Genomic DNA, 26,382 nt, shown 5'->3' on the forward strand with positions numbered 1-26,382 from the left:
CTTCTGAGGAGAATGAAGGAGGAGGAGCTGGCTGATCGTCTGCAGAGCAGTAAGACTGGAGATTCACCTCATCTCCATTTCAAGTATTTAGATTGTCTCTGAAAGCTGGAGACATCTGGACTGGCTTCAGGTCTGAGAACACTTCAGCTCTCATCAGAAAGACTGGTCCACTTTTATTTCGAATATGAGAGAAAAACATCAGTGACTAATAACACATTTTAGATCACCAAACCTGATCTTCTGATTGGCTTAGAGAAGCTGACACTGGACCTGTTTTGTTTGGTTCTGATCAGTTCCAGTTTGTTGTTCATCTGACTGTCCATGTATCTATCTCCTGGAAAGGTTGAGTTTCTGCTTGTTCACAAAGTATTTATCAGCTTGTCTCACACGTTAAGCTTTATCTTTTGGCCTTTCAATCATCTCCAGGTCACTCGTTGTAGGTCCAGAGCTTCACACCAGTTCAGTTGTCCTTACATGACATGCGGATTCCAAGAAGTGAATGACAGACAATCACCACACTGACTCTTTCTTCTCCAGGAACTCGTGCTGCTGATTGTCAACATGAGCTGAAGTGTAGACTGCAGAAGAACTTCCAGTGTATCTTCGAGGGGATCACCAGAGCAGGAAACCCAACTCTTCTCAATGACATCTTCACAGAGCTCTACATGACAGAGGGAGGGGCTGCAGCGGTCAACGATGAACATGAGATCAGGCAGATTGAAGCAGCATCCAGGAAGTCAACCAGACCAGAAACAGTCATCAGACGAGAAGACATTTTTAAAGGCTCACCTGGAAGAGATGGACCAATCAGAACAGTGCTGACAAAGGGAGTGGCTGGTATTGGGAAAACAGTCTTGACACAGAAGTTCACTCTGGACTGGGCTGAAGACAAAGCCAATCAGGACATACAGTTCCTGTTTCCATTCACCTTCAGAGAGCTGAATGTGCTCAAAGGGACAAAGTACAGCTTGGTGGAACTTATTCATCTCTTCTTCACTGAAACCAAAGAAGCAGGAATCTGCCGTTTTGAAGAATATCAGGTTGCCTTCATCTTAGACGGTCTGGATGAGTGTCGACTTCCTCTGGACTTCAACAACAACAAGATCCTGACTGATGTTACAGAGTCCGCCTCAGTGGATGTGCTGCTGACCAATCTCATCAGGGGGAATCTGCTTCCCTCTGCCCGCCTCTGGATCACCACAAGACCTGCAGCGGCCAATCAAATCCCTCCGCAGTGTGTTGGCATGGTGACAGAGGTCAGAGGATTCACAGACCTCCAGAAGGAAGAGTACTTCAGGAAGAGATTCAGAGATGCAGAGCAGGCCCAAAGACTCATGAAACACATCAAGACCTCCAGAAGTGTCCACATCATGTGCCACATCCCAGTCTTCTGCTGGATCACTGCCACAGTCCTGGAGGACGTGTTGAAGACCAGAGAGGGAGGAGAGCTGCCCAGGACCCTGACTGAGATGTACATCTATTTCCTGGTTGTTCAGGTCAAACTGATGAACACCAAGTTGAATCAAAGACCTGCTACAGATCCACACTGGAATCCAGAGAGCAAACAGATGATCTTGTCTTTAGGAAAACTGGCCTTTGAGCAGCTGCAGAAAGACAACCTGATCTTCTATGAATCAGACCTGACAGAGTGTGACTTGGATATCAGTGCAGCCTCAGTGTACTCAGGAGTGTTCACACAGATCTTTAAAGAGGAGAGAGGACTCTACCAGGACAAGGTGTTCTGTTTTGTCCATCTCAGCGTCCAAGAGTTTCTTGCTGCTCTTCATGTCCATCTGACCTTCTTCAATTCTGGTGTCAATCTGCTCCCGAAAAAACAAACATGGAGGTTTCATGTCTTTAACAAGAGTTCATATGAAACAGACTTCTATCAGAATGCTGTGGAGGCGGCATTACAGAGTCCAAATGGACACCTGGATTTGTTCCTTCGTTTCCTCCTTGGTCTTTCACTGAAGACCAATCAGAAACTCCTTGGTTTTGGGACTCCTCAGGAAGGACTTGAGTCAGAGACCTATCACAAAACTATTTGGTTTATCAAGGAGGAGATCAGTGAAAAATTGTCTCTTGGGAAATCCATCAATCTGTTCCACTGTTTGAATGAACTCAGAGATCATTCACTCGTGGAACAGATCCAACAGCAGCTGAGATCAGGATGTCTCTCAGTAGATCGTCTTTCTCCTGCTCACTGGTCGGCTCTGGTCTTCATCCTACTCTCATCTGATGAAGATCTGGACGTGTTTGATCTGAAGAAATACTCTGCTTCAGAGGAGGCTCTTCTGAGGTTCATGCCTGTGGTCAAGGCTTCAAAGAAATCTCAGTAAGTGGATGAAATGCTGAGTTTGTGAAGAATTTCCATTTCCTTTTATACATCCAAATGAATCCAAATATGAATAATCAAAGGCATTTGTTTTTGTTGTTAATTCATAGACTGAGTGGCTGTAACCTGTCAGCGAGAAGTTGTGAACGTCTGTCTTCAGTTCTCAGCTCTCAGTCCTCCAGTCTGAGACACCTGGATCTGAGTCACAACGACCTGCAGGATTCAGGTGTAAAGCAATTGTCTGCTGGACTGGAGAGTCCACATTGTCACCTGGAGACTCTGAGGTCAGAATGAAATTTGTCTGAAAATGTATAAATTCTTCTTGATGAGGATTTTCCAGTGTCAAATACTTTTTAAAATAAGTTGCCACGGATGTTTTGCTTATTTTCAAGTTATGTTACTTAAAGTGATCCAATATGCTATCTAAAATTCAATATCTGACATTTATCATGTGACGTATAATTATTCATTTTTTTGTATTTATTCAGACTGAATGGCTGTAACCTGTCAGAGAGAAGTTGTGAACGTCTTTCTTCAGTTCTCAGCTCTCAGTCCTCCAGTCTGAGACACCTGGATCTGAGTAACAACAACCTGCGGGATTCAGGTCTAGAGCAGTTGTCTGCTGGACTGGAGAGTCCTCAATGTCACCTGGAGACTCTGAGGTCAGAATAAAATTTGTCTGAAAATGTCTAATTTCTTCTTGATGAGGATTTTCCAGTGTCAAATACTTTTTAAAATAAGTTGCCACAAATTTGTAGCTTTATATTCAAGTTATATTACTCAAAGTGATTCAATGTGTTACCTAAAATTCAATATTTGACTATTTTTATGTCAGGTATAATTTTTCATTTATTTCATTTATTCAGACTGAGTGGCTGTAACCTGTCAGAGAGAAGTTGTGAACGTCTGTCTTCAGTTCTCAGCTCTCAGTCCTCCAGTCTGAGACACCTGGATCTGAGTAACAACCGGCTGGAGGATTCAGGGATAAAGCTGCTGTGTGTCGGACTTCAGAGTCCAAATTGTCACCTGGAGACTCTCAGGTAAACATATTGCTACTTGAGAAACTGAAAAGGGTCTTTGTGAAGACTATTATGGTAAATGGAATTGTATTCAAACTTCATATACACTTCTGATTGAAATTTTGCAACCATAACATTTATAGGTTATACTGAATTTGCTGGTCAGGTCAGTGATTTTTTTTTCAAATGATGGATGCCAAAATAAATAGAAAACTCTGAGGTCAGAATATTGCAGGTTTTTTTTAACATGACAAAGGTTTTTCATGAGATTATAAGCCAGTGTCATATTTTTATAAAAAGTCTCCAAATTATTATTATATTCACAGTAGCATTACTATAAGGGGATCAAATGAAAATACTGTCTCTAATTACTTGAACGTGTTCATGTGAAATTAAGTATCTGCACTTATAAGTGAAGTTTTACCTCTAGTTTGCATTGTGTTTCTATGGCATGAATCGAACTAAACTAAATAACTTGTTGTACAAACTGCATTTCTCTCAGAGCACATTAGAATCAAGCAAAATGTTCTGGCTAAAAAAATTGAACAAAGAAAGCCACGTTAAATACACTGGTTCCTCTGCTGCAACTCAACATCTTTTCAGTAGAACTGACACATTCAGGGAACTCATGCTGATGGAACCCTCTTCCCTTCCTCTTTCGTCTCGTCCCAGAAGCCCGAGTAGATTCACACAAACTGTCATCTGGAAATACCAACTATGGAGTTATTTGACAAGAATAACCAAGGAACGTAGCTGAAACAGGGCTGGGTCCTGGCTGAACAATTTGATAGATATCTTGAGAGACTATCATAATCATGTCACCAATGACCTGAGACTGGAATAGTTCAGACACAAAATATAACCAAAATCTAGTTTAATGCACCCATCTTGCTCAGGTCCAGGTGCCTGCAGAACAGCTCACTAGATAGACTATCATAAGTGTCTCACCAGTGCCCTGAATCCAGTTTGTTTTTCCGCACAAATTGTAACGCAGTGGGTGCAGGAATACCATTATTAAGAGTAACGAGAAAACTAACATTCCACAGTCCGGTATAATTATTTAAATATCTCTTCAGGTTGATGGGCTGTAACCTGTCAAAGGGAAGTTGTGAACATCTGTCCTCAGTTCTCAGCTCTCAGTCCTCCAGTCTGACAGAGCTGGATCTGAGTTACAACAACCTGCAGGATTCAGGTGTAAAGCAATTGTCTGCTGGACTGGAGAGTCCACATTGTCACCTGGAATCCCTCAGGTCAGTAAACACTTTATTTTAAGTGTTTTTATTTTAAGTCTTTATTTTATCTTAAGATTGCTCTATATTTTTCTATGATTATTATAGTCAGATGATGTTCTTCAATGTCTCCTTTCCAGTCTCTCAGGTTGTCTGATCACAGAAGAAGGTTGTTCTTCTCTGGCCTCAGCTCTGAACTCCAACCCGTCCCATCTGAGACAGCTGGACCTGAGCTTCAACCATCCGGGAGACTCAGGAGTGAAGCTGCTGTCTGCTGGACTGGAGGATCCACACTGGAAGCTGGAGACGCTCAGGTATGAATTCAAAAACTTAAATACTGAATATGCATAAACATAAAACAACAGTTTTCAACAAGAATTAACATAAATATAGAAATATTTGATTTCGGATGTCTGAAGAGGTTCTCTGTCATCCAGGTCATGGTGAATTCTTATCAAAATCTTCTTGTTGTGGCAACTGGACTTGAATTTCTTTACTTTAAGATGTTTCACCCTTCATCCACCTCATCATGCACCCTCTGAACAGCCAGGAAAGATTCACCACCAGAACCCCAGTAACTTCTGCATGAGCCTCAGTTCATGTGTTCCAACAGGATTCACTCCTTTAACTTTACCTTTTCACACTCCAATCCAGGTAATCCCAGAAAAGTTGCTCTTGTGTCCCAACGAACGGCAGCCACATTAGCATAGAACACCCTTCGACCAAGTTTCGGAGTTTCTGCCGATCACCTCATACATTTAAATAACAAGCCACCATAACCTGGACCACCCAAAACCCTGGCAGTTAAATTTGCAAACTCTTAACAGGTCATTAGCACTGAAGAAGCCTCTCAGATGAAGTGTGAAACATCTTCAAGTGAAGAAATTCAAGTCCAGGGGCCATGTGAGATGCGGTTCTGGAATTTTACTTACCTGATCTAAATAAAAACACACTGCTGTGTCGATCCCTCACTTCAGCAGGTCCAGTTATGAAGCCTTTGTTTGCAAAGCTGAAATAGTGGCTGTATTTAGGTTTCGCCACTCAAAAGGAGAAATCAGGTTTTGATAAAAAGGTGATGAGATTCTTGTGTTTCTTCCTCCAGGGTGGACCATGGTGGAGAGCACAGGTTAAAACCTGGTCTGAGGAAGTGTAAGTGTGGATTTTCTCTTGATTCATGACAATTAAACACAATCAGCTTTGACTGAAACACAGAGCTGATAGTTGAGGTGTGTGGTTGTTAAACCAGGACTGAAATGGGACATCATGAGACTTTACAGAGTCACATCTCAGGGTTTCAAGGATAACTAATCCATCTGATGACTCAAATGATTCATTTATTTTTTTGTCCTATATTCTCCATCAGATTGGTGTGAACACACACTGGATTTAAACCCTGGAGTCAGACATCTGAAGCTGTGTGACAACAGGACAGTTGCAGCTGTAGAACCGCTATATGCTGATCATCCAGAGAGATTTGACCAGTGGTTTCTGCTGCCGTGTAGAAATAGTTTGACTGGTCGCTGTTACTGGGAGGTGGAGTGGAGAGGAAGTGTTGCTGTAGCAGTGAGTTACAGAGAAATCAGAAGGGAAGGATGTCAGAGGGACATTTGGTTTGGATGGAACGACCAGTCGTGGAATCTGTTCTGCTCTGCCAGTGGTTACCAAGTCCGTCACCAAAACACATTAACATTCATCTCGTCCCCTGTTGACTCTAACAGAGTTGCAGTGTATGTAGACTGTCCTGCTGGCATTCTGTCCTTCTACAGCGTCTCTTCTGACAAACTGATTCACCTCGACACCTTCTACACCACATTTACCCAACCTCTTTATCCTGGGTTTAGAGTCGGTTCTGGTTCCTCAGTGTCTCTATGTTGTTTGCAGGAGGGAGAATTGCACTTTTTGTAAGTTGCTTTGGATAAAAGCATCTGCCAAATGATTGTAATGTAATGAAATCTATGTCGGTGGATTCTGAAGGGGCTGGAGAAGATGATGGTGTGGGCCCGGATGAGCTTCAAACCTGCCAAATCTAGGTTGATGGTGCTCAGGAAAGGGAAGGTAGAAGACAAGTTCCGCTTCAACATCGCAGGTGCAGCTATTCCTACACTATCAGAGAGGCCAGTCAAGAGTCTGGGCAAGATGTTTGATAGCTCTCTCAAAGATGCAGCATCCATAAAGACAGCTTGCGTTGAGTTGGATGTCTGGTTGAAGTCTGTGGACAAGTCCGGTGTACCTGGAAAATTCAAGGCTTGGGTCTACCAGCACGGCATCCTCCCCAGGATCCTCTGGCCGCTCCTCATCTATGCCGTCCCACTCTCCACAGTAGAAACCCTGGAGGGGAAAGTCAGTAGCCACCTCCGGAGATGGCTGGGGTTACCAAAGACCCTGAGCAGCATTGCTCTCTATGGGCGCAACAACAAACTGCAGCTGCCCTTCAAGTCCTTGGAGGAGGAGTTCAAGGTAGCCAGAGCCAGAGAGGTGGTGCTGTACAGGGATTCCAGCGATCCAAAGGTGGCTAATGCGGGAATCCAGGTAAGGACAGGCAGGAAGTGGAAGGCAGAAGAGGCTGTACAAACAGCTGAAGCTAGGCTGCGCCATAGGACTCTGGTGGGAGTCGTCACACGGGGCCGAGCTGGCCTCGGCTCCTTCCCAACCCCCCAAATGAACACCAGGGGGAAGGAGAGGAGGCGCCTGGTCCAAGAGGAGGTGAGAGCAGCTGTGGAGGAATCAAGATCGTGCAAGGCGGTGGGCATGAGACAGCAGGGAGCCTGGACAAGATGGGAAAATGCACTTGAGAGGAAAGTTACCTGGACCGAGATCTGGAAAGCTGAGCCCCATCGCATCAAATTTCTTGTCCAGGCAGTGTATGATGTGCTGCCCAGTCCATCGAACCTGCGTACTTGGGGCTTAGCGGAGTCGCCAGCCTGCCCATTGTGTTCTAAGAGAGGCACCTTAGACACGTCCTAAGCTGCTGCACCACAGCATGAGGAGAAGGGCGCTACCGATGGAGGCATGACCAAGTCCTGAAGACCATCGCTGAGGCACTCAGCACAGGGTTGGTTTGTGCAAAGCAGTTCCGCCCTGCCAAGAACTCCATTGGCTTTGTCAGGGCTGGGGAGCAGGCGGCCACAGCCAAAGAACAACAGCAGGCACCCTGACATCTGCAAGAGACTGGCAGCTGCTAGTGGACCTTGGAAAACAGCTTAAGTTCCCTAGCCATATTGCAACCACCACCCTCCGTCCAACATCCTGGTAACATTATATCAAAATATTTATTTGATGATGTGTTGATTTTGGTAGTCCTGCAGGGATTCCTATCCTTCATTTTTTGATAGTAAAACAGTAGTTTATGATATTGTTTATTCTAGACCACTATAGCACTCTATCAAAGTCAATTGTATTGTCAATACTGCCGTATGTTTCACACATACAAAGTATTTAAATTGCATTTCTTTAAGACCCACGGCACATGGGTCATTTTCTGTTATGTTACAAAAGAGTAAATAGCACATGAATTGTTGAATTGTATTGCACTCTACAATAAGTATAATTTCATTGTATGATGTAACATGATGATGCACAGTCTCAGTTGAGATGGCTTGTTATGTTGCTATGAAACAAAAAAAAGCCATCTCAACTTGGACCAATCCCCAACTCATGTACTTATATCTTATAATTTATGTACATAACTTATGAGCAGTTATGTAATTAAAACTCCCCATTGAGAAGAATTCAAGTCCAGTTGGCTCGATTAGATTTGACAAGGATGAGCCTCGTACCCGCATTACTGAGATCCTCCATAGATCTTCTGACCGTTGTCATGGAGGTACCTGTAGACATTCCTGCTGGAGCAGTAAAGTGCTGCCATGAGGTTTAACATCACAAGAGCAGAGATCAAATGAAGAAAAACCGTAAGGTGTATCTGAAAGAGAAAATACACAACAAAATGAATGTTTTGGCTGTTTTCCTCATTATTTACCAACTTCCCTTTTCCAGTGAGGCATATCCAGTCTTTTCAGGAATGGCAGCATTGTGAGCAACATTCAAACACACAATTTCTCCAGCGTTTTGTTTTGTTTTCTTCCTGATATTAGTGTCACTTGGGATCGCCGCATCCATCACTATGGCTGTTGTCAGAGCAATGAACTGATCTATGGATAATGATAACAATGAACTGATATTGATTATTGTATTCTTGTTTTTTTCACTATTTTTTCTTGGTTACATTTTATTTTGACAAACTGATTTGTGCTGATGATGCACTCTGCTCCTCTTGATTATATAAACCTGTTTCACCTGCTGTCTGGGAGGGAAGACAGGAGAGTGGGTCGTACATTTGTTGACCGCAAGTTATAAGTTCTGATCGCTGCAATTAACATTGATATTGTATTCTGCACGTCATCTTGAGTTTTTCCTTTATTTTGCAATAAATCTACAAAATCGACATCTTCAATCTGAGCAAATATTTTGGCAGCGCATCCTTCAATTTACAAGACCCATGTCGGCCTCTCAGCGACTCTACACTTCTCCAGTTCTACAGCAGTCTTGCATTTTTTTGTCCACCAAGATGGACTTTTTCAGGCTGGTTCACCATCACTGGTTTGTGTGGAACTGGAAGGTGGGTTGTTTATCTGCCTCATTTAATTGTGTTTCAGTCAAATGAGTTGCTCAACTGGTCTTTGAATGGTCTCTGTTGTAATTACACAATATGACCAGCAGATGTCAGAAGAACTGAGCAAATCCGGTCTTTCATTGTGATTCACTCAGGTCTTCCTACACTCATCCACACAGAGGGCAGGGAAGACAAATCCAACTTCTACAGATTCCACTTGCATAATTGTCCCACAATTCTCTTCTATCAGTAACAATGAACTGTCACCACAGATAAAACAAATAACTCATCAAAACTCAAAAAACTCAAGTCAGTTTTTGCTGGTGTTTGGATACTTTGTTGGCAAATTTTTATTAATTATTTTCTGTTTTACATCATCTATTACAGCTTGTTGGGTAATCTAGTGCGTTCTCAATTATTTTTCCAATTATTCGGTCATCAAGGTGTATTTCCCTGATTTAAAAAAAAAACAAACATTTAAGAGCTCTTGTCAAAAACATCTTTGTGGTAAATGGATGAACAAGATGTTTTTTTTCCTTTGAAGACGTCTGAAGACGAAATTTTAAATTTTGACAAGAATTAACCATGACTTGGATGATTGACAACCTCCACAGATAATATTCAAGAGTATTTTCTGTGCAAACCTTTACCATATTTTGCGGACCACGAAGCGCAATATCAATGAACCGGTCTATTTTCATTCATAAGGCGCACCGCGTTACAAGTCGCATGACAAAACATACGGTATAGAAAGTGACACAAAACAGTCACTTTAGTCGAACTTCATTCATCTCCAAACAACCCAACCTGCAAAAACTCATTTCGTGGAGATCTTGTGCAGCCGCCCCCCCACACACACATATACATGCACACAACAAAGGTTTCTTATAAATAAAACAAATACAAATGCTGCTTGCTCTGCAGACTTGAGCAACTTCCCTGACACTTCAATGACAGTGTGAATTAATTTGTTGATTTTACAAGACATCAGGTTGCAAACAGTACACCACGCCACACTGTCATTATTTTTCACCCTTATGAGTTTGTGTAATGGGAGGTGTAGTGGGTTTTATATTTTTGGTTTTTGGAGCACGCTGCCTCTGCCATCTTGCAGCCTACACTGACTAAACTGACAACTTTGTTCCCCGAGAAAATAAATAAAAGCCCGTCCTTACTGAAAGTTTATTTGCTCATTTTTCTGAGTAAACCAATCAGGATGCTCTCTGTTTAGCAGGCGCTATGAACAGGCACACACACACAGTTCCACACGCACGCATCGTCTCTCTCACTCTCAATCGTGTGTGTGTGCGCATTCTAAGATGCGTATTAGATGCCCGTGATAGCGGATGCCTGAAGTGAATGTGAAGTTGGAACAACGTTGTCTTCATGCTCTACATAATTAGTTGTCCAACATTGTCTGACGTTGCAATCTATATTCAACCAAGGACCGACTTTAATGGGTTAAAGAGCCCTGTCAGGTGGGAATGGTCCGACAATCAATCAAGCTGACGACTTCATCGCTTACCAAAGTCGCACAAAAACATTTTGACGGGTGTTTGAGCGCAGTGTACCACATAAAATTGGTCAGGTCAGTAAGCACAACAAGAATTTGCAAATGAGGCGCACAGCCGATTTTTGAGAAAATTTAAGGATTTTAAATGCGCCTTATAGTGCGAAAAATACGATATATGTATATAAACATATATGTATATAAATGGCATATAATAATAATGGGGAAAAAAGAAAACAAGTTTTTTTTTATATATTTAAATTATTATCCGATAACTGCAAACGTCACATGTCATGAAGTCATTCAAGAGGCTTGTACTCCAGCACCTGACAGACTGGCTGTCTGCTTCCCTGGACCCTCTGTAGTTTGCGTTCAGACAGCTCATGGATGTGGAGGATACACTGTGAGACTCACTCTCTCTGACTCCTCCAGTGCCTTCAATAGCATCCACCCCACCCTCCTTAAGGACAAGCTGCTGAGTATTCAACCTCACACTGACATCACTGCCTGGATCCTGGCCTGGATCCTGGACTACCTCACAGGACGGCCACAGTATGTCAGGGTGGATGGCTGTGTTTCCAAGGCCGTGGTGTGCAGCACAGGAGTGCCCCAAGGTACCATCCTGTCTCCATTCCTCCTCACCCTCTTCACCTCCGACTTCTGGTACAACTCCACTTCCTGACGCCTTCAGAAGTTCTCCGATGACTCTTCCATTGTTTGATGCATCAACGATGACGATGAGGAGGAGTACAGATGACTAATCGTGAGTTTTGATGAGTGGAGTAACCAGAACCACCTCCTCCTCAACATCTCCAAGATCAAGGAGGTACCAAAATACCAAACCGGTATTTTGTATAGACCGGTATTTTTGATATAGAAAACCTACACAAACAATTTGGCTTGTACAATATAATACATCGGCATCCTGATAAGTGCAAGTTGCTGTGCCAGGAGGTTACCTTCCTGGGTAACCTGCTGCATCCTGCTGCATCATATCCAAGACCAAGGAGGCTGTTGTGGACTTCAGGAAGAATCTAAGGAGACAGGTACTGATCATCATCCAGGGTGAAGAGGTGGAGATAGTGAACTCCTAGAAGTACCGTGGGGTCCACGTTAACAATGGACCCTAACTGGACTGGACACACAACACAGATGCACTCTACAGAAAGGGTCAGGGCAGGATGTTCTCCCTGAGGAGACTGAGGTCATTTGGCGTCTGTAGAGGGTTCCTCAAGACCTTCTACCAGTCTATGGTAGCCAGTTCACTCTGCTTCGCTGTAGTGTGCTATACAAGTCTTTACAAGTCTGTACAAGATAGTGAGGGAAGCCCGCTAGGTGATGGGACCGTACCTGGACCATCTTCTGGCAGTGGGGAGGGTGAAGGACAAACTGGGAGCTATCCTGGACAATCCTTCCCACCCCCTGCATGACAAGCTGTGGCTGATGGGCAGCTCATTAAGCCAATGGCTCATCCCACCCCAGTGCAGAACTGAAAGCTTTAGATGCTCCTTTGGGTCCACGGCCATCAGACTTCACTCGGCCATCTATGTATTTGTCGATGTCTTTTGCTATATTTATATTCATATTCATTGACACTATAATGATCATTCTTCTGTGACAAAAGACTTTCCCCGACGGGGATGAATAAAATACTTCTTATCTTAACATAGGGTAACTTGACAGAACACGATGACTCTATTTGTCAGGTCACTTGGCTTTTTACACCAGCATACATTCTTGTATCAGTTACACCCCATTTTTTCTCTCACATGGTCATGAAACCAAGGTGACAAAGAAGTACAGAGGCTGTTGTTAAGCCATGGAAGCGTGGACTTTAAGCTGAAGTGATGCTGAAGAAATCTGCCTCCATCCTGTTGTCGCCCCAACTTGAGATCAGTCCAACCACCACTCATTGAACCCACAGGTTACACTAATTTCACACCAGATATCAAGCATAGAAGTAAGCCAGCATTGTCAACCGTCTTTGACCAGGACATGTCAAAGGCTGTCTGCCTCTGGTCCAGACGAAAGGGAATAACTATGAGAGAAAAATCGGAATCCGGTTCGACTGGTTTTCACGTCACTCAGGAATCACATGAAAATCTAGATACCAAACACTGCAGGATTTGAAGTTATGACTTCATTCCAAGAAGACTCCAGGAGACAGCAGGACCGCAAGGCAGAGAGAGCAGCATTTGGTCTCGACATGACAGAGAAGTTTCTGCAAGTCGACCCGGAGGGAGTTCAGCGGGTGAGAATCCTGGCAGAGAAATCTGCAAAATGTCAGAACTTGATCACTTGGATCACATTTTATGATTTTTGATCTTCGGACTCTGGGGGACGTCCTGGTTCTTCACAGGAAACGTTGTTTTAAAATAGTCTGTTTATTTCTTTAAACGTCTTTGTAAACTGCAGCTTGTCAAGGGTTCTTTCTAAGTGTTTTTAGTTTAATACTGAGATTATGAAAGAAATTGTGGAAGTGATATGACTTACACGATGTGTTTTGGTGCTTAGTGTTGTTTTTAAAACCCAGTTATTGTATCTGGCTGATGAATCAGCCATTTCTTACAGAAACAAAAAAAGATATTTCAAACATGAAGACGAATTAAAATCTGCACCTACTAAAGTATAGAAGAAGAGTTGCCTTTATTGCCACATTCAGTTCTTTCGATCACACGAGGAACAGCACCAGGGAGCAGTTGGGAGGTCAGTGTGTAGCTCAACAACACTTTGACAGGCTAGGAGGAACCGGGAATCGAACCAGGAATGTTCAGGTCCAAGGACGACTGCTCAAACCCCTCTGAGCCACACAGCCTCGTAAATATTCTACTTGTATCAGTGGAGGTGCCGGTTTGATAAAATCAAAATATGAATCCAGGAAGTGCCAGAACTTGTGCCACAGCATTCATTCACCCACATGAAGTTTGTTTTGACGGGATTGATGGAGGATGACGTTCCTGAACTATCAAAATAAAACAGGAAGTGAGGAGAGGAAGAAAACGAGACAGAAGATAACAGATGAAAAAGTGCAACAACAAATACAATAATGTGTGTGTGTGTGTGTGTGTGTGTGTGTGTGTGTGTGTGTGTGTGTGTGAGTGTGTGAAGGTGCAGGCTGCCATGAATGAATGTGAGGACAGAGAGGGGGGAGTCCCTGCATTTAAAATCGTTCTGCATGGAGACGATGATGTCCAGACTGAAGCTCAGAGGTGAGAGGATGATCTCCAACTGTCTGTGACTGATCTCCATGTCAGAGCTCATCATTATTCACCCTCTCACTTCTGTGCGTTGAAGTCCTGAGCAGCAGCTCAGACCTGGACCCAGTTGTTTGTCCCTCAGAAGTGATCGTTCGATAGGCCGGCTAATAAACTTCAAAGGTGGACGTTCCACTGATCAAAGGTCAGATTTAAAAAACGCACTCCAGACAAACAACCTTCTATGTTTAATCCTGATATTATGCTAATTTAGAATAATATTCTAAGTTTGAGTGAATTTTATCCTGATATTACAAGGCAGGTTTTCAAATCACTTTGATAATTTATGATGAATGAGCTTGAATGAGCAAAAATCACTCTACCGTCATTATTCATCCTCTGAATCTGGTTGTGCTGAAGCCCCAAGCAGCAGCTCAAACCCAGGCCTGGACCTGGACCTGGATCTGGACCTGGACCTGGACCTGGACCTGGACCTGGACCCAGCTGTGTGTCCCTCAGAAGTGACCGTTCGATGGAGCAGCCAATAGACTTCAAAGGTGGACGTTCCACTGATCAGAGGTCAGATTTAAAAACCTAAATTTCTCGACCTCCAGACAAACTGCCCTCTATGTTTTGTTCTATATTCCATGATATGTATCTTACTAACTCTGTCATGATCTTATGACTGTTTATCACTCATGTTGCAATTTTCAATTTCAAATACAAATTGTCAGTTTCTGACCAGTTTGCATTTCATCCAATGGATCCGTGTAGAAAACATGACATACTTTACAGGACAGGTCCTTCCCTTTTCATCACCTGGCGCCTCCTGATGTCCAGAGAGTGATGTTACATTCTGTGGAAAGATCAGTTATTTTCGGCCACAAAGAATGTTTCAAATTTGTTAAAGTGTTTAAGCTTTCAGTGGTCAGATACATTTATTGCATTTACTGATGGAGTGATTCTATCAGGATGTAGAAGAAGTTAAATTTGTGTCAATCAGACAGTGAGGTGTTAAACCAACATGAGTTTTATGTTTGGGACAATTTGGGAAATGGCTATTACTCTTTTCCTGACTCTACATGTAGAGTGATGTTTGGATGGTATGCAGGATATAAGATAGTAATTTTTCAAATTTTCTTGCAAATTTAATTTGGTTACACCATTTTGTGGTTTATCAATTATGATGTTCTTATTCAGCCAGGGCTGTACATACCCTTACCTTTGTATTTGAGGATATAATTTTAATGCTGGTTTTTCTCTGTTTAGTTCAGACTGACTGGTTCCTCTCAGTTATTGTCAAGTTCTATAAGAGACTTTAGAATCAAAGATACCTGGTCGGAGATGGAATGAAAGATTTGGTCCAGCAATGCTGGCTCTAGATGATCTACCAAAGGGGTTTAAGAAAATTTTGTGGCACAAAGAATGTGACATTAAGTCCGAAACTGAGAGAGTCCATAAGAATATAAAAAGTCTAATCCACCAAGGTTCAGAACCCAAAAAGAAGGCGAGAAACCAAGAAAGGAAATAAAATAAGATTTTGCTGAGAACATGAAACTGAGAAAAATGCTGGGAAATCGGATGAGGGGAGAAAAGTCTTCAAAACAGCAAAGTCCAGTTAATATGACAAGATTTTAACACAATACCATGTTTGATAAATAATCTAGGACAGGCCTTTTACAATAAAAAAAAAAAAAATTAAATGGAAATGAGAACACCATTTAACCCGGATTCATTGTTCTAAGAACACACTTCCTTTAACACTGTGAGAGTCTAATTCGTGGTCTCCATCTTTTCCCCTCAGAGGTGATCAGCTGAAGTCAGATGTTCTCAGTGGTCCGTCTGTCCAGCAGCATCAAACACACCTGGACTCTGTACTTATGGTATGTAAATGTACAAACACCACTGTCAAGCAGAGCGACTCAAGTGACCTTCTGGTCCCAACAGTGTCAGTGCTGTACTCTGTAGACCCCAAGGGTTTTCAGTGGACCACAAAAGATCTGATGGTGTTTCTACTGCTCATGTTGACCTTCAACCCTGTTCCAGCTGCTGGAGGAGAACATGATCAGCTTCGTGAGGAAGGAGATGAAGAGAGTCCAGAGGCTCCTGACTACAGATTACCCAGAGAGCTACTGGAGTCAGACTGAGGACGACGAGGTGCTGGTGGGTGAAGATGAAGAGAAGAGGAAGAGCAGCAGGGAGGCCTTTCTGAAGATCACACTGCACCTCCTGAGGAGAATGAAGGAGGAGGAGCTGGCTGATCGTCTGCAGAGCAGTAAGACTGGAGATTCACCTCATCTCCATTTCAAGTATTTAGATTGTCTCTGAAACCTGGAGACATCTGGACTGGCTTCAGGTCACCTGGGGATGCTTCAGCTCTCATCAGAAAGACTGGTCCACTTTTATTTAGAATATGAGAGAAAAAGATCAGTGACTAATAACACATTTTAGAGTCAGTATCCAAACCTGATCTTGTGATTGGCTTAGAGTAGCTGACACTGGACCTGTTTGGTTTGGTTCTGATCAGTTCCAGTTTGTTGTTCATCATGGTTTCATCTGAGATTCTTCATCCAAGATGAAGTCATCTGACTGTCCATTTATCCACCTCCTGGAAAGGTTTAGTTTCTGCTTCTTCACAAAGTATTTATCATTTTCTTTCACATGTTCAGCTTTATCTTTTGGCCCTTCAATCATCTCCAGGTCACTCGTTGTAGGCCCAGAGCTTCACACCAGTTCAGTTGTCCTTATATGACATGCGGATTCCAAGAACTGAATGACAGACAATCACCACAATGACTCTTTCTTCTTCAGGAACTCGTGCTGCTGAGTGTCAACATGAGCTGAAGTGCAGACTGCAGAAGAACTTTCAGTGTATCTTCGAGGGGATCACCAGAGCAGGAAACCCAACTCTTCTCAATGACATCTTCACAGAGGTCTACATGACAGAGGGAGAAGCTGCAGGGGTCAACGATGAACACGAGGTCAGACAGATTGAAGCAGCATCCAGGAAGTCAACCAGACCAGAAACAACCATCAGACGAGAAGACATTTTTAAAGGCTCACCTGGAAGAGATGGACCAATCAGAACAGTGCTGACAAAGGGAGTGGCTGGTATTGGGAAAACAGTCTTAACACAGAAGTTCACTCTGGACTGGGCTGAAGACAAAGCCAACCAGGACATACAGTTCCTGTTTCCATTCAGCTTCAGAGAGCTGAATGTTCTGAAAGGGACAAAGTACAGCTTGGTGGAACTTGTTCATCTCTTCTTCACTGAAACCAAAGAAGCAGGAATCTGCCGTTTTGAAGAATATCAGGTTGCCTTCATCTTAGACGGTCTGGATGAGTGTCGACTTCCTCTGGACTTCAACAACAACAAGATCCTGACTGATGTTACAGAGTCCGCCTCAGTGGATGTGCTGCTGACCAATCTCATCAGGGGGAATCTGCTTCCCTCTGCTCGCCTCTGGATCACCACAAGACCTGCAGCAGCCAATCAAATCCCTCCGCAGTGTGTTGGCATGGTGACAGAGGTCAGAGGGTTCACAGACCTCCAGAAGGAAGAGTACTTCAGGAAGAGATTCAGAGATGCAGAGCAGGCCCAAAGAGTCATGAAACACATCAAGACCTCCAGAAGTGTCCACATCATGTGCCACATCCCAGTCTTCTGCTGGATCACTGCCACAGTTCTGGAGGACGTGTTGAAGACCAGAGAGGGAGGAGAGCTGCCCAGGACCCTGACTGAGATGTACATCTATTTCCTGGTTGTTCAGGTCAAACTGATGAACACCAAGTTGAATCAAGGACCTGCTACAGATCTACACTGGAGTCCAGAGAGCGAACGGATGATCTTGTCTTTAGGAAAACTGGCTTTTGAGCAGCTGCAGAAAGGCAACCTGATCTTCTATGAATCAGACCTGACAGAGTGTGACTTGGATATCAGTGCAGCCTCAGTGTACTCAGGAGTGTTCACACAGATCTTTAAAGAGGAGAGAGGACTCTACCAGGACAAGGTGGTCTGCTTTGTCCATCACAGTGTTCAAGAGTTTCTTGCTGCTCTTCATGTCCATCTGACCTTCTTAAATTCTGGTGTCAATCTGCTCCCTAAGAAACAAACATCAAGGATGTTTAAAGTCTTTCAAAAGAGTTCAACTCAAACATACTTCTATCAGAATGCTGTGGAGGAGGCATTACAGAGTCCAAATGGACACCTGGATTTGTTCCTTCGTTTCCTCCTTGGTCTTTCACTGAAGACCAATCAGAAACTCCTTGGATTGGTGACTCAGAAAGAACCTCACTCAGGGACCAGTCAAGAACCAATTGGATTCATCAAGGAGAAGATCAGTGACAACTTGTCTCCAGAGAAATCCATCAATCTGTTCCACTGTTTGAATGAACTCAGAGATCATTCACTCGTGGAACAGATCCAACAGCAGCTGAGATCAGGATGTCTCTCAGTAGATCATCTTTCTCCTGCTCACTGGTCGGCTCTGGTCTTCATCCTACTCTCATCTGATGAAGATCTGGACGTGTTTGATCTGAAGAAATACTCTGCTTCAGAGGAGGCTCTTCTGAGGTTACTGCCAGTGGTCAAGGCTTCATGTAAATCTCAGTAAGTGGATGAAATGCTGAATTTGTGAAGAATTTCAATTTCCGTTTACACATCCAAATATGAACAACCAAAGGCCTTTGTTTTTGTTGTTGATTCTTTCATAGACTGAGTGACTGTAACCTGTCAGAGAGAAGTTGTGAACGTCTGTCCTCAGTTCTCAGCTCTCAGTCCTCCAGTCTGAGACACCTGGATCTGAGTAACAACCAACTGAAAGATTCAGGTGTAAAGCAGTTGTCTGCTGGACTGAAGAGTCCTCATTGTCACCTGGAGACTCTGAGGTCAGAATAAAATTTGTCTGAAAATGTGTAAATTCTTCTTGATTAGTATTTTCCAGTTTGAAATACTTTTAAAATAAGTTGCCACAAATTTGTTGCTTTATATTCAAGTTATGTTACTCAGTGATTCAATATGCTACGTGAAATTTGATATTTGATTATTTTCATGTCAAGTATAATCATTCATTTCTTGTATTTATTCAGACTGAGTGGCTGCAGCCTGTCAGCGAGAAGTTGTGAACGTCTGTCTTCAGTTCTCAGCTCTCAGTCCTCCAGTCTGAAAGAGCTGGATCTGAGTAACAACAACCTGCAGGATTCAGGTCTAGAGCAGTTGTCTGCTGGACTGGAGAGTCCTCATTGTCACCTGGAGATTCTCAGGTCAGAATAAAATTTGTCTAAAAATATATAAAGTATCCTTAATAAGGATTTTCCAGTGTCAAATACTTTTTAAAAAATGTTGTCACAAATTTATAGCTTTACATTCAACTTTCAAGTTACTCAAAATGATTCAATGCGCTATGCTAAATTCAATATTTGACTATTTTTATGTCAAGTATAATTCTTCATTTATTGTATTTATTCAGACTGGATGGCAGTAACCTGTCAGCGAGAAGTTGTGAACGTCTGTCTTCAGTTCTCAGCTCTCAGTCCTCCAGTCTGAGACACCTGGATCTGAGTAACAACCGGCTGGAGGATTCAGGGATAAAGCTGCTGTGTGTCGGACTTCAGAGTCCAAATTGTCACCTGGAAACTCTCAGGTAAACATATTGCTACTTGAGAAACTGAAAAAGGTCTTTGTGAAGACTATTATAGTAAATGGAATTGTATTCAAACTTCATATACACTTCTGATCTAAAATTGCAACCGTAACATTACAGGTTATAATGAATTTGCTGGTCAGGATCAGTGATTTTTTTTTTTTTCAAATTATGGATGCCAAATGAAATAGAAAACTCTTAGGTCAGAATATAGCGTTTTTGTTTTTTTTTTGACAAAGATTTGTCATGAGATTATTAGCCGGTGTCATATTTTTTGAAAAGTCTCCAAATAATATCATATTATATATTATATTATATATTATATATATATGTGAATATATTATATTCACAGTAATATTACTATAAGGGGATCAAATGAAAATAAAGTCTCCAATTACTTGAAAGGTTTTTATGTGAAATTAAGTATCTGCACTTCTTAGGTGAAGTTTCACCTCTCGTTTGCGTTGTGTTTCTATGGCATGGATCAAACGTTACTAAATAACTTGCTGTACAAATTGTATTTCTCTCAGAGCACATTAAAATCAAGCAAAATGTTCTGGTTTCAAAAATTGAACAAAGAAAACTAAGTTAAATACACTGGTTCCTCTGCTGCAACTGAACATCTTTTCAGTGGAACTGACACATTCAGGGAACTCATGCTGATGATTTAATAGATATCTTGAGAGACTATCATAATCATGTAACCAGTAACCCGAGACTGGAATAGGTCAGACACAAAATATAACCAAAAGGTAGTTAAATGCACCCATCTTGCTCAGGTCCAGGTCCCTGTAGAACAGATCGCTAGATAGACTATCATAATTGTCTCACCAGTGCCCCAGTTCATGTTTTTCTACACAAAATGTAATGCAGTTGGTCCAGGAAAACCATAATTAAAAGTAACAAGAAAACTAACATTCCACAGTCTGGTCTAATTATTTAAGTATCTCTTTAGGTTGATGGGCTGTAACCTGTCAAAGGGAAGTTGTGAACATCTGTCCTCAGTTCTCAGCTCTCAGTCCTCCAGTCTGACAGAGCTGGATCTGAGTAACAACGACCTGCAGGATTCAGGTGTAAAGCATTTGTCTGCTGGACTGGAGAGTCCTCATTGTCACCTGGAATCCCTCAGGTCAGTAAACAGCTGTTGGATTTTAAGACTGCTATATATTTTTCTATGGTTATTGGAGTCACACGATGTTCTTCAATTTCTCCTTTCCAGTCTCTCAGGTTGTCTGATCACAGAAGAAGGTTGTTCTTCTCTGGCCTCAGCTCTGAACTCCAACCCGTCCCATCTGAGACAGCTGGACCTGAGCTTCAACCATCCAGGAGACTCAGGGGTGAAGCTGCTGTCTGCTGGACTGGAGGATCCACACTGGAGGCTGGAGATACTCATGTAAGAATTCAAAAACTTAAATCAGGTGTGTCCAAACTTTTTGTAAAGTGGTCACCAGATTTGGTCAGGTGAAAACATAGGGGGGGCCAACCATTCAGCATGACATTCCTCAAACCATTACCATTGTAAATTCACATGTAAATATGTAACCATATCACTTAGCTTTCAACAGCTAGGTTGACATTGCAAATGAGAATCTGTTGTCAATTGCATTTCCAGGATTGTTCCACTTGTCCTGGAAACGGCGGCCCTCGCTGTCAACTTTTCTCTTTTCAGTAATAAGAGTGCGGCCACGGGTCTACTGCCACCTTCTGGTGAAATATAAAAGTGCTTTTTTGTATTTGTGTATTGTTCACTGTGGGAAACTATTGGCGGGCCACATACGATTGATTTCATGACAGGACTCTTCGGGCCGGTGTAACTTTGGACTCGGTACAAATTTGGGCCGGGGGCCGGACTTTGTGCATGCCCGACTTTAATACTGAAGATGCATAAACATAAACCAACAGTTTTTAACAAGAATTAACATTTATATAGAAATATTTGATTTCAGATGTCTGAGGAGGTTCTCGGTCATCCAGGTCATGCAGAATTCTCATCAAAATCTTCTTGTTGTGGCAACTGGACTTGAATTTCTTCACATGTTTCACTCGTCCACCTCATCATGCACCCTCTGAACAGCCAGGAAAGATTCACCACCAGAACCCCAGTAACTTCTGCATGAGCCTCAAATCATGTGATCCAACAGGTTCACTCCTTCAAGTCCAGTTGCCACGAGAAGAAGAGTTTGACAAGAATTTCCCTTTTGAAAAAATTTGAATGCATTTATTGAGATAAAAACTGAAAATAATAAATACATAAATAACACATTTCAATGTCGTTTCGTAGTAGATAGAAACACTAATCGAAGCTTGAAATAGTGGAAATTTTAATAATTGTTCTCTTGGGCCATCTGAGATAAAATTCTGCAATAGATTTTGCCCCCAATCCTTGAGTTTTACTTACCTGATCAAAAGAAAGACACACTGCTGTGTTGATCCCTTACATCAGCAAATCCGGATATGAGGTCTTTGTTTGCAAAGCTGAAATAGTGGCTGCATTTAGGTTTCACCTCTCAAAAGAAGAAATCAGTTTTTGAAAAACAGGAGATGAGATTCTTGTGTTTCTTCCTCCAGGGTGGACCATGGTGGAGAGCACAGGTTAAAACCTGGTGTGAGGAAGTGTAAGTGTGGATTTTCTCTTGATTCATAAAATTAAACACAATCAGCTTTGACTGAAACACAGAGCTGATAGTTGAGATGTGTGGTTGTTAAATCTGGACTGACATGGGACATCATGAGTCTTTACATAGTCACATCTCAGGGTTTCAAGGAAAATTAATCCATCTGATGACACAATTGATTTATTTTCATTTTTGTCTTCTTTTCTCCATCAGATTGGTGTGAACACACACTGGATTTAAACCCTGGAATCAGACATCTGAAGCTGTGTGACAACAGGACAGTTGCTGCCATAGAAGAACAACCACCAAATCCTGATCATCCAGAGAGATTTGACCAGTGGTTTCTGCTGTCCTGTAGAAATAGTCTGACTGGTCGCTGTTACTGGGAGGTGGAGTGGAGAGGAAGTGTTGCTGTAGCAGTGAGTTACAGAGAAATCAGAAGGGAAGGATGTCAGAGGGACATTTGGTTTGGATGGAACGACCAGTCGTGGAATCTGTTCTGCTCTGCCAGTGGTTACCAAATCCGTCACCAAAACACATTAACATTCATCTCCTCCCCTGTTGTCTCTAACAGAGTTGCAGTGTATGTAGACTGTCCTGCTGGCATTCTGTCCTTCTACAGCGTCTCCCATGACAAAATGATTCACCTCCACACCTTCCACACCACATTTACCCAACCTCTTTATCCTGGGTTTAGAGTTGGTTCTGGTTCCTCAGTGTCTCTACGTTGTTTGCAGGAGGGAGAGTCTTCACTCTGAACATCAGTTTTTGCAACTCAGCTGTTATATCCCAACACTCAGTACGAATGCTGTCTTTTTCGGTATCTCCCTCGACCAGAACACATGCAGTTGTCAAGTTTAGCTGATGTTGTGTTGTATGTATCACTGAAGTGACAAAATTAAGGGCCTCCTTTTATTATTTTCAGAAAGTATAAACCATCAACTTCCTGGTAACATTATATCAAAATATTCATTTGACCATGTGTTGGTTTCTACTTTGGTGCTCGTACAGGGATTTCTTTCCTTCATTTTTTGATAGTGTAATAGAGAAGATTATGATATTGTTTATTCTAGACCACTATAGCACTCTATCAAAGTCAACTGTATTGTCAATACTGCCATATGTCTCACGCATACAAAGGATTGAAACTGTGTTTCTTTAAGACCGACGGTGCATGGGTTATGTTCTGTTATGTTAGAAAAGGGCAAATAGCACCTATATTGTACAAATAAGTATAACTTCATTGGATGATGTAACATAATAATGCACAGTTTTGTTTATGGTCTAAGTTGAGATGGCTTGTTATGTTGCTATGAAACAAAAAAAAAAAATCTCAACTTGGACCAATCTCCAACTTGAGCAGTTATGTACTTAAAACTCCCCACAGAGAAGAAATCAAGTCCAGTTGCCTCGATAAGATTTGACAAGTATGAGCCTCGTACCCGTATTACTGAGATCCTCCATAGATCTTCTGACCGTTGTCATGGAGGTACCTGTAGACATTCCTGCTGGAGCAGCAAAGTGCTGCCATGAGGTTTAACATCACAACAGCAGAGATGACATTAAGGTGTATCTGAAAGAGAAAATACACACACAAACAATATAAATGTTCTGGCTGTTTTCCCTAATTATTTACCGACTTCTTTTTTCCAGTGAAATATATAACTGAAAGTTACACTGTGCATCTGCCACCATTATTAAACATATACAGATGAACTTGTGACGCTGCAAGTTTACTCATGGCAAGAACATGGTGCAACTACATACTCAAATCCAGAATTCCCAAAAGAAAGGAATGTTTAACGTTGAGCAAGGGAGTGATTTTTGAGAAAACAAACTCTGTTGCAGTAAAAACAAAACAAAAAAAACATGAGAAAAAATTAGACTGAAAAGATTTATTTTGTTGATGCTGATGCTAGCACAAGATACTGAGCTTCAAGTCAGGGCAGACTTAACCCTTTCCTGGAGGCGTAAACAACTATAGTTTTCCTGCTGTCGTCCATGAATTGAAAACCTTGAGTCTGAGGGTTTTACTCCATGACTGTAGAGGCTCTGGGTTGTCATGGATTCACGAAGCTCCTCCCCTGGACTCTGGTTGCAGCTCTCACCTTGATGCTGCTGTTCATCCCAGACAACTTCATCCATAGCCTACATGCTGGAAGGTATCACCTTCTATCTGGGAACTCAGACATTTGAGCAGAAGGAGGCATATCCAGTCTTTTCAGGAATGGCAGCATTGTGAGCAACATTCAAGGTACAAACACACAATTTCTTCAGCGTCTTGTGTTCTTTTCTTCCTGATGTTGCTGTTACTTGGGATCGCCACATCCACCACTATGGCTGTTGTCAGAGCCATGAACTGATCTATGGATAATGATAATAATGAACAGATATTGATTATTGTATTCTTGTTTTTATTACTATTTTGTCTTGGTTACATTTTATTTTGATAAACTGATTTGTGCTGATGATGCACTCTGCTCCCCTTGATTATATAAACCTGTTTCACCTGCTGTCTGGGAGGGAAGACAGGAGAGTGGGTCGTACATTTGTTGACCGCAAATTATAAGTTCTGATCACTGCAAATAACAGTGATATTTTGAGTTTGTCCTCATTTTTTTGCAATAAATCTACAAAATCGACATCTTCAATTTTGGAGCTCTTTCAAGAGAATTTTTGGATTTTGACAAGAATTAACCATGACTTGGATGACTGACAATCTCCACAGACAATATTCAACTGTATTTTCTGTGCAAACGTTTACCATATTTTGCGGACCATAAAGTGCAATATCAATGAACGGGTCTATTTTCATACATAAGGCGCACCGCGTTACAAGGCGCGTAATAAAACATATGGTATATAAAGCGAAACAAAACAGTCAGTTTAGTCGAACTTTATTCATCTCCGGACAAACCCAACCTCCAAAAACTCATTTCGTGGAGATCTTGTGCAGCCCCCCACACACACACACACACACACAAACATACATGCACACAACAGAGGGTCGCTTAACTTCGCCAATATTTTATTGGTCATTTTATTTACAAGTCATTTGTTATAAATAGAACAAATGCAAATGCTGCTTGCTTTGCAGACTTGAACAACTTCCCTGACTCTTCAATGTCAGAGCACTCAGTGTGAATTCATTTGTTGATTGTACAAGACATCAGGTTGCAAACAGTACACCACGCCACACTGTCATTGTTTTTCACCCGTATGAGTTTGTGTAATGGGAGGTGTAGTGGGTTTTATATGTTTGGTTTTTGGAGCAGCTGCTTCTGCCATCTCGCAGGCTGCACTGACTGAACTGACAACTTTGTTCCCCGAGAAAAAATAAATAATAGCCCGTCCTCACTGAAAGTTTATCGGTTTATTCATTTTATACCATCGCCTCAACTGTCGGGTTTATTTCCTAATAAGGACTTGTTTTACGCACTCTTGGAATTGTGGCACTTGGGGTGCCGGGCCGCGCCCCGGACAAAGCCGCGGGGTGCGTGATCGATTACGCGCGTGGGTGTGAGTAGAAGAGTAAAGAGTTTGGCATCCCTTTGTCATCACGTGATGCGCTCCCGCGGGCGAATTTTAACACTACACGGGTTATCTATCTGCGATGCACCTCTCTTTATACTGCATGTCTGCTTAATAAGATGGGTTTTTTTTTTATAGCCATAAACTAATTATTGGGGGGTGGGTTTGTGAGAGTACAAAGACTAGACATCCCCCTCCCTTTTTTTTGGTATTTAATTTGTTTTATTTCTTGAGTTAGTAACTTGCTCCTTTCCTCTCACTCAGACTGTTAGTGAGCATGTAGTTACCACATGACACCGCAGGATGGCGTGTCATCGGCTGTGAGTAGTTTTTGCTGAGACCCGGCCCGCAGCAATGCTTTGGCGGGGGCCGAGTGATGGGAATTCCGGCTCTTTTTCGAGAACCGGCTCTTTCGGCTCAGCTCACTAAAAAGAGCCGGCTCTTCAGATTTTTTTGTTGCTTTAATCGATATATTACCAATAATAATGTGACATTATGCCCAAAGTGAATTAATAATTAATAAAAAAAATGTATTATACTACTACATTATAGTAGCCTTTATTTTTTCGCTCTACAATGAACTTTTAACTAATTTAAACTTTTTTATACTAAGTCAAGCAACACAGAATCCCTGAAAAACACACAACACAACAAAATGTAAATTAAAAATATTTACTTTTCAGTGCAACAACAAATAA

The 26,382-nt window shown here is 42.1% G+C and overlaps 1 protein-coding gene across 1 annotated transcript; it reads left to right on the plus strand.

The window, feature by feature from the left end:
* LOC147227002 (uncharacterized) lies at positions 1-25,608 on the plus strand. The gene is made up of 18 exons (XM_086159976.1): positions 1-49; positions 538-2,335; positions 2,446-2,619; positions 2,824-2,997; positions 3,202-3,375; positions 4,431-4,604; positions 4,724-4,897; positions 6,614-6,669; positions 11,300-11,316; positions 14,369-14,475; positions 15,701-15,779; positions 15,943-16,171; positions 16,708-18,505; positions 18,610-18,783; positions 20,494-20,697; positions 20,758-20,931; positions 22,107-22,153; positions 22,367-25,608. The coding sequence occupies exons 1-18, from the start codon at positions 13-15 to the stop codon at positions 22,909-22,911; spliced, it is 6,135 nt and encodes a 2,044-aa protein (XP_086016102.1). The 5' UTR covers positions 1-12; the 3' UTR covers positions 22,912-25,608.
* Positions 25,609-26,382: the final 774 nt, after the last annotated feature.

Source organism: Fistularia commersonii, chromosome 14 (genome assembly GCF_037954325.1).
Source record: "Fistularia commersonii isolate RoL2024-O1a breed Wild chromosome 14, RoL_Fcom_v1.0, whole genome shotgun sequence".
Classification (NCBI taxonomy): domain Eukaryota; kingdom Metazoa; phylum Chordata; class Actinopteri; order Syngnathiformes; family Fistulariidae; genus Fistularia; species Fistularia commersonii.

Bases quoted from the DNA above. Each gene is read 5' to 3' on its own strand.
- LOC147227002 (XM_086159976.1), top strand. From the start codon at position 13: ATGAAGGAGGAGGAGCTGGCTGATCGTCTGCAGAGCA. The intron at 2,620-2,823 runs GTCAGAATGAAA...GTATTTATTCAG, and splicing joins TGTCACCTGGAGACTCTGAG to ACTGAATGGCTGTAACCTGT. The intron at 14,476-15,700 runs GTCAGATTTAAA...TTTTCCCCTCAG, and splicing joins GGACGTTCCACTGATCAGAG to AGGTGATCAGCTGAAGTCAG.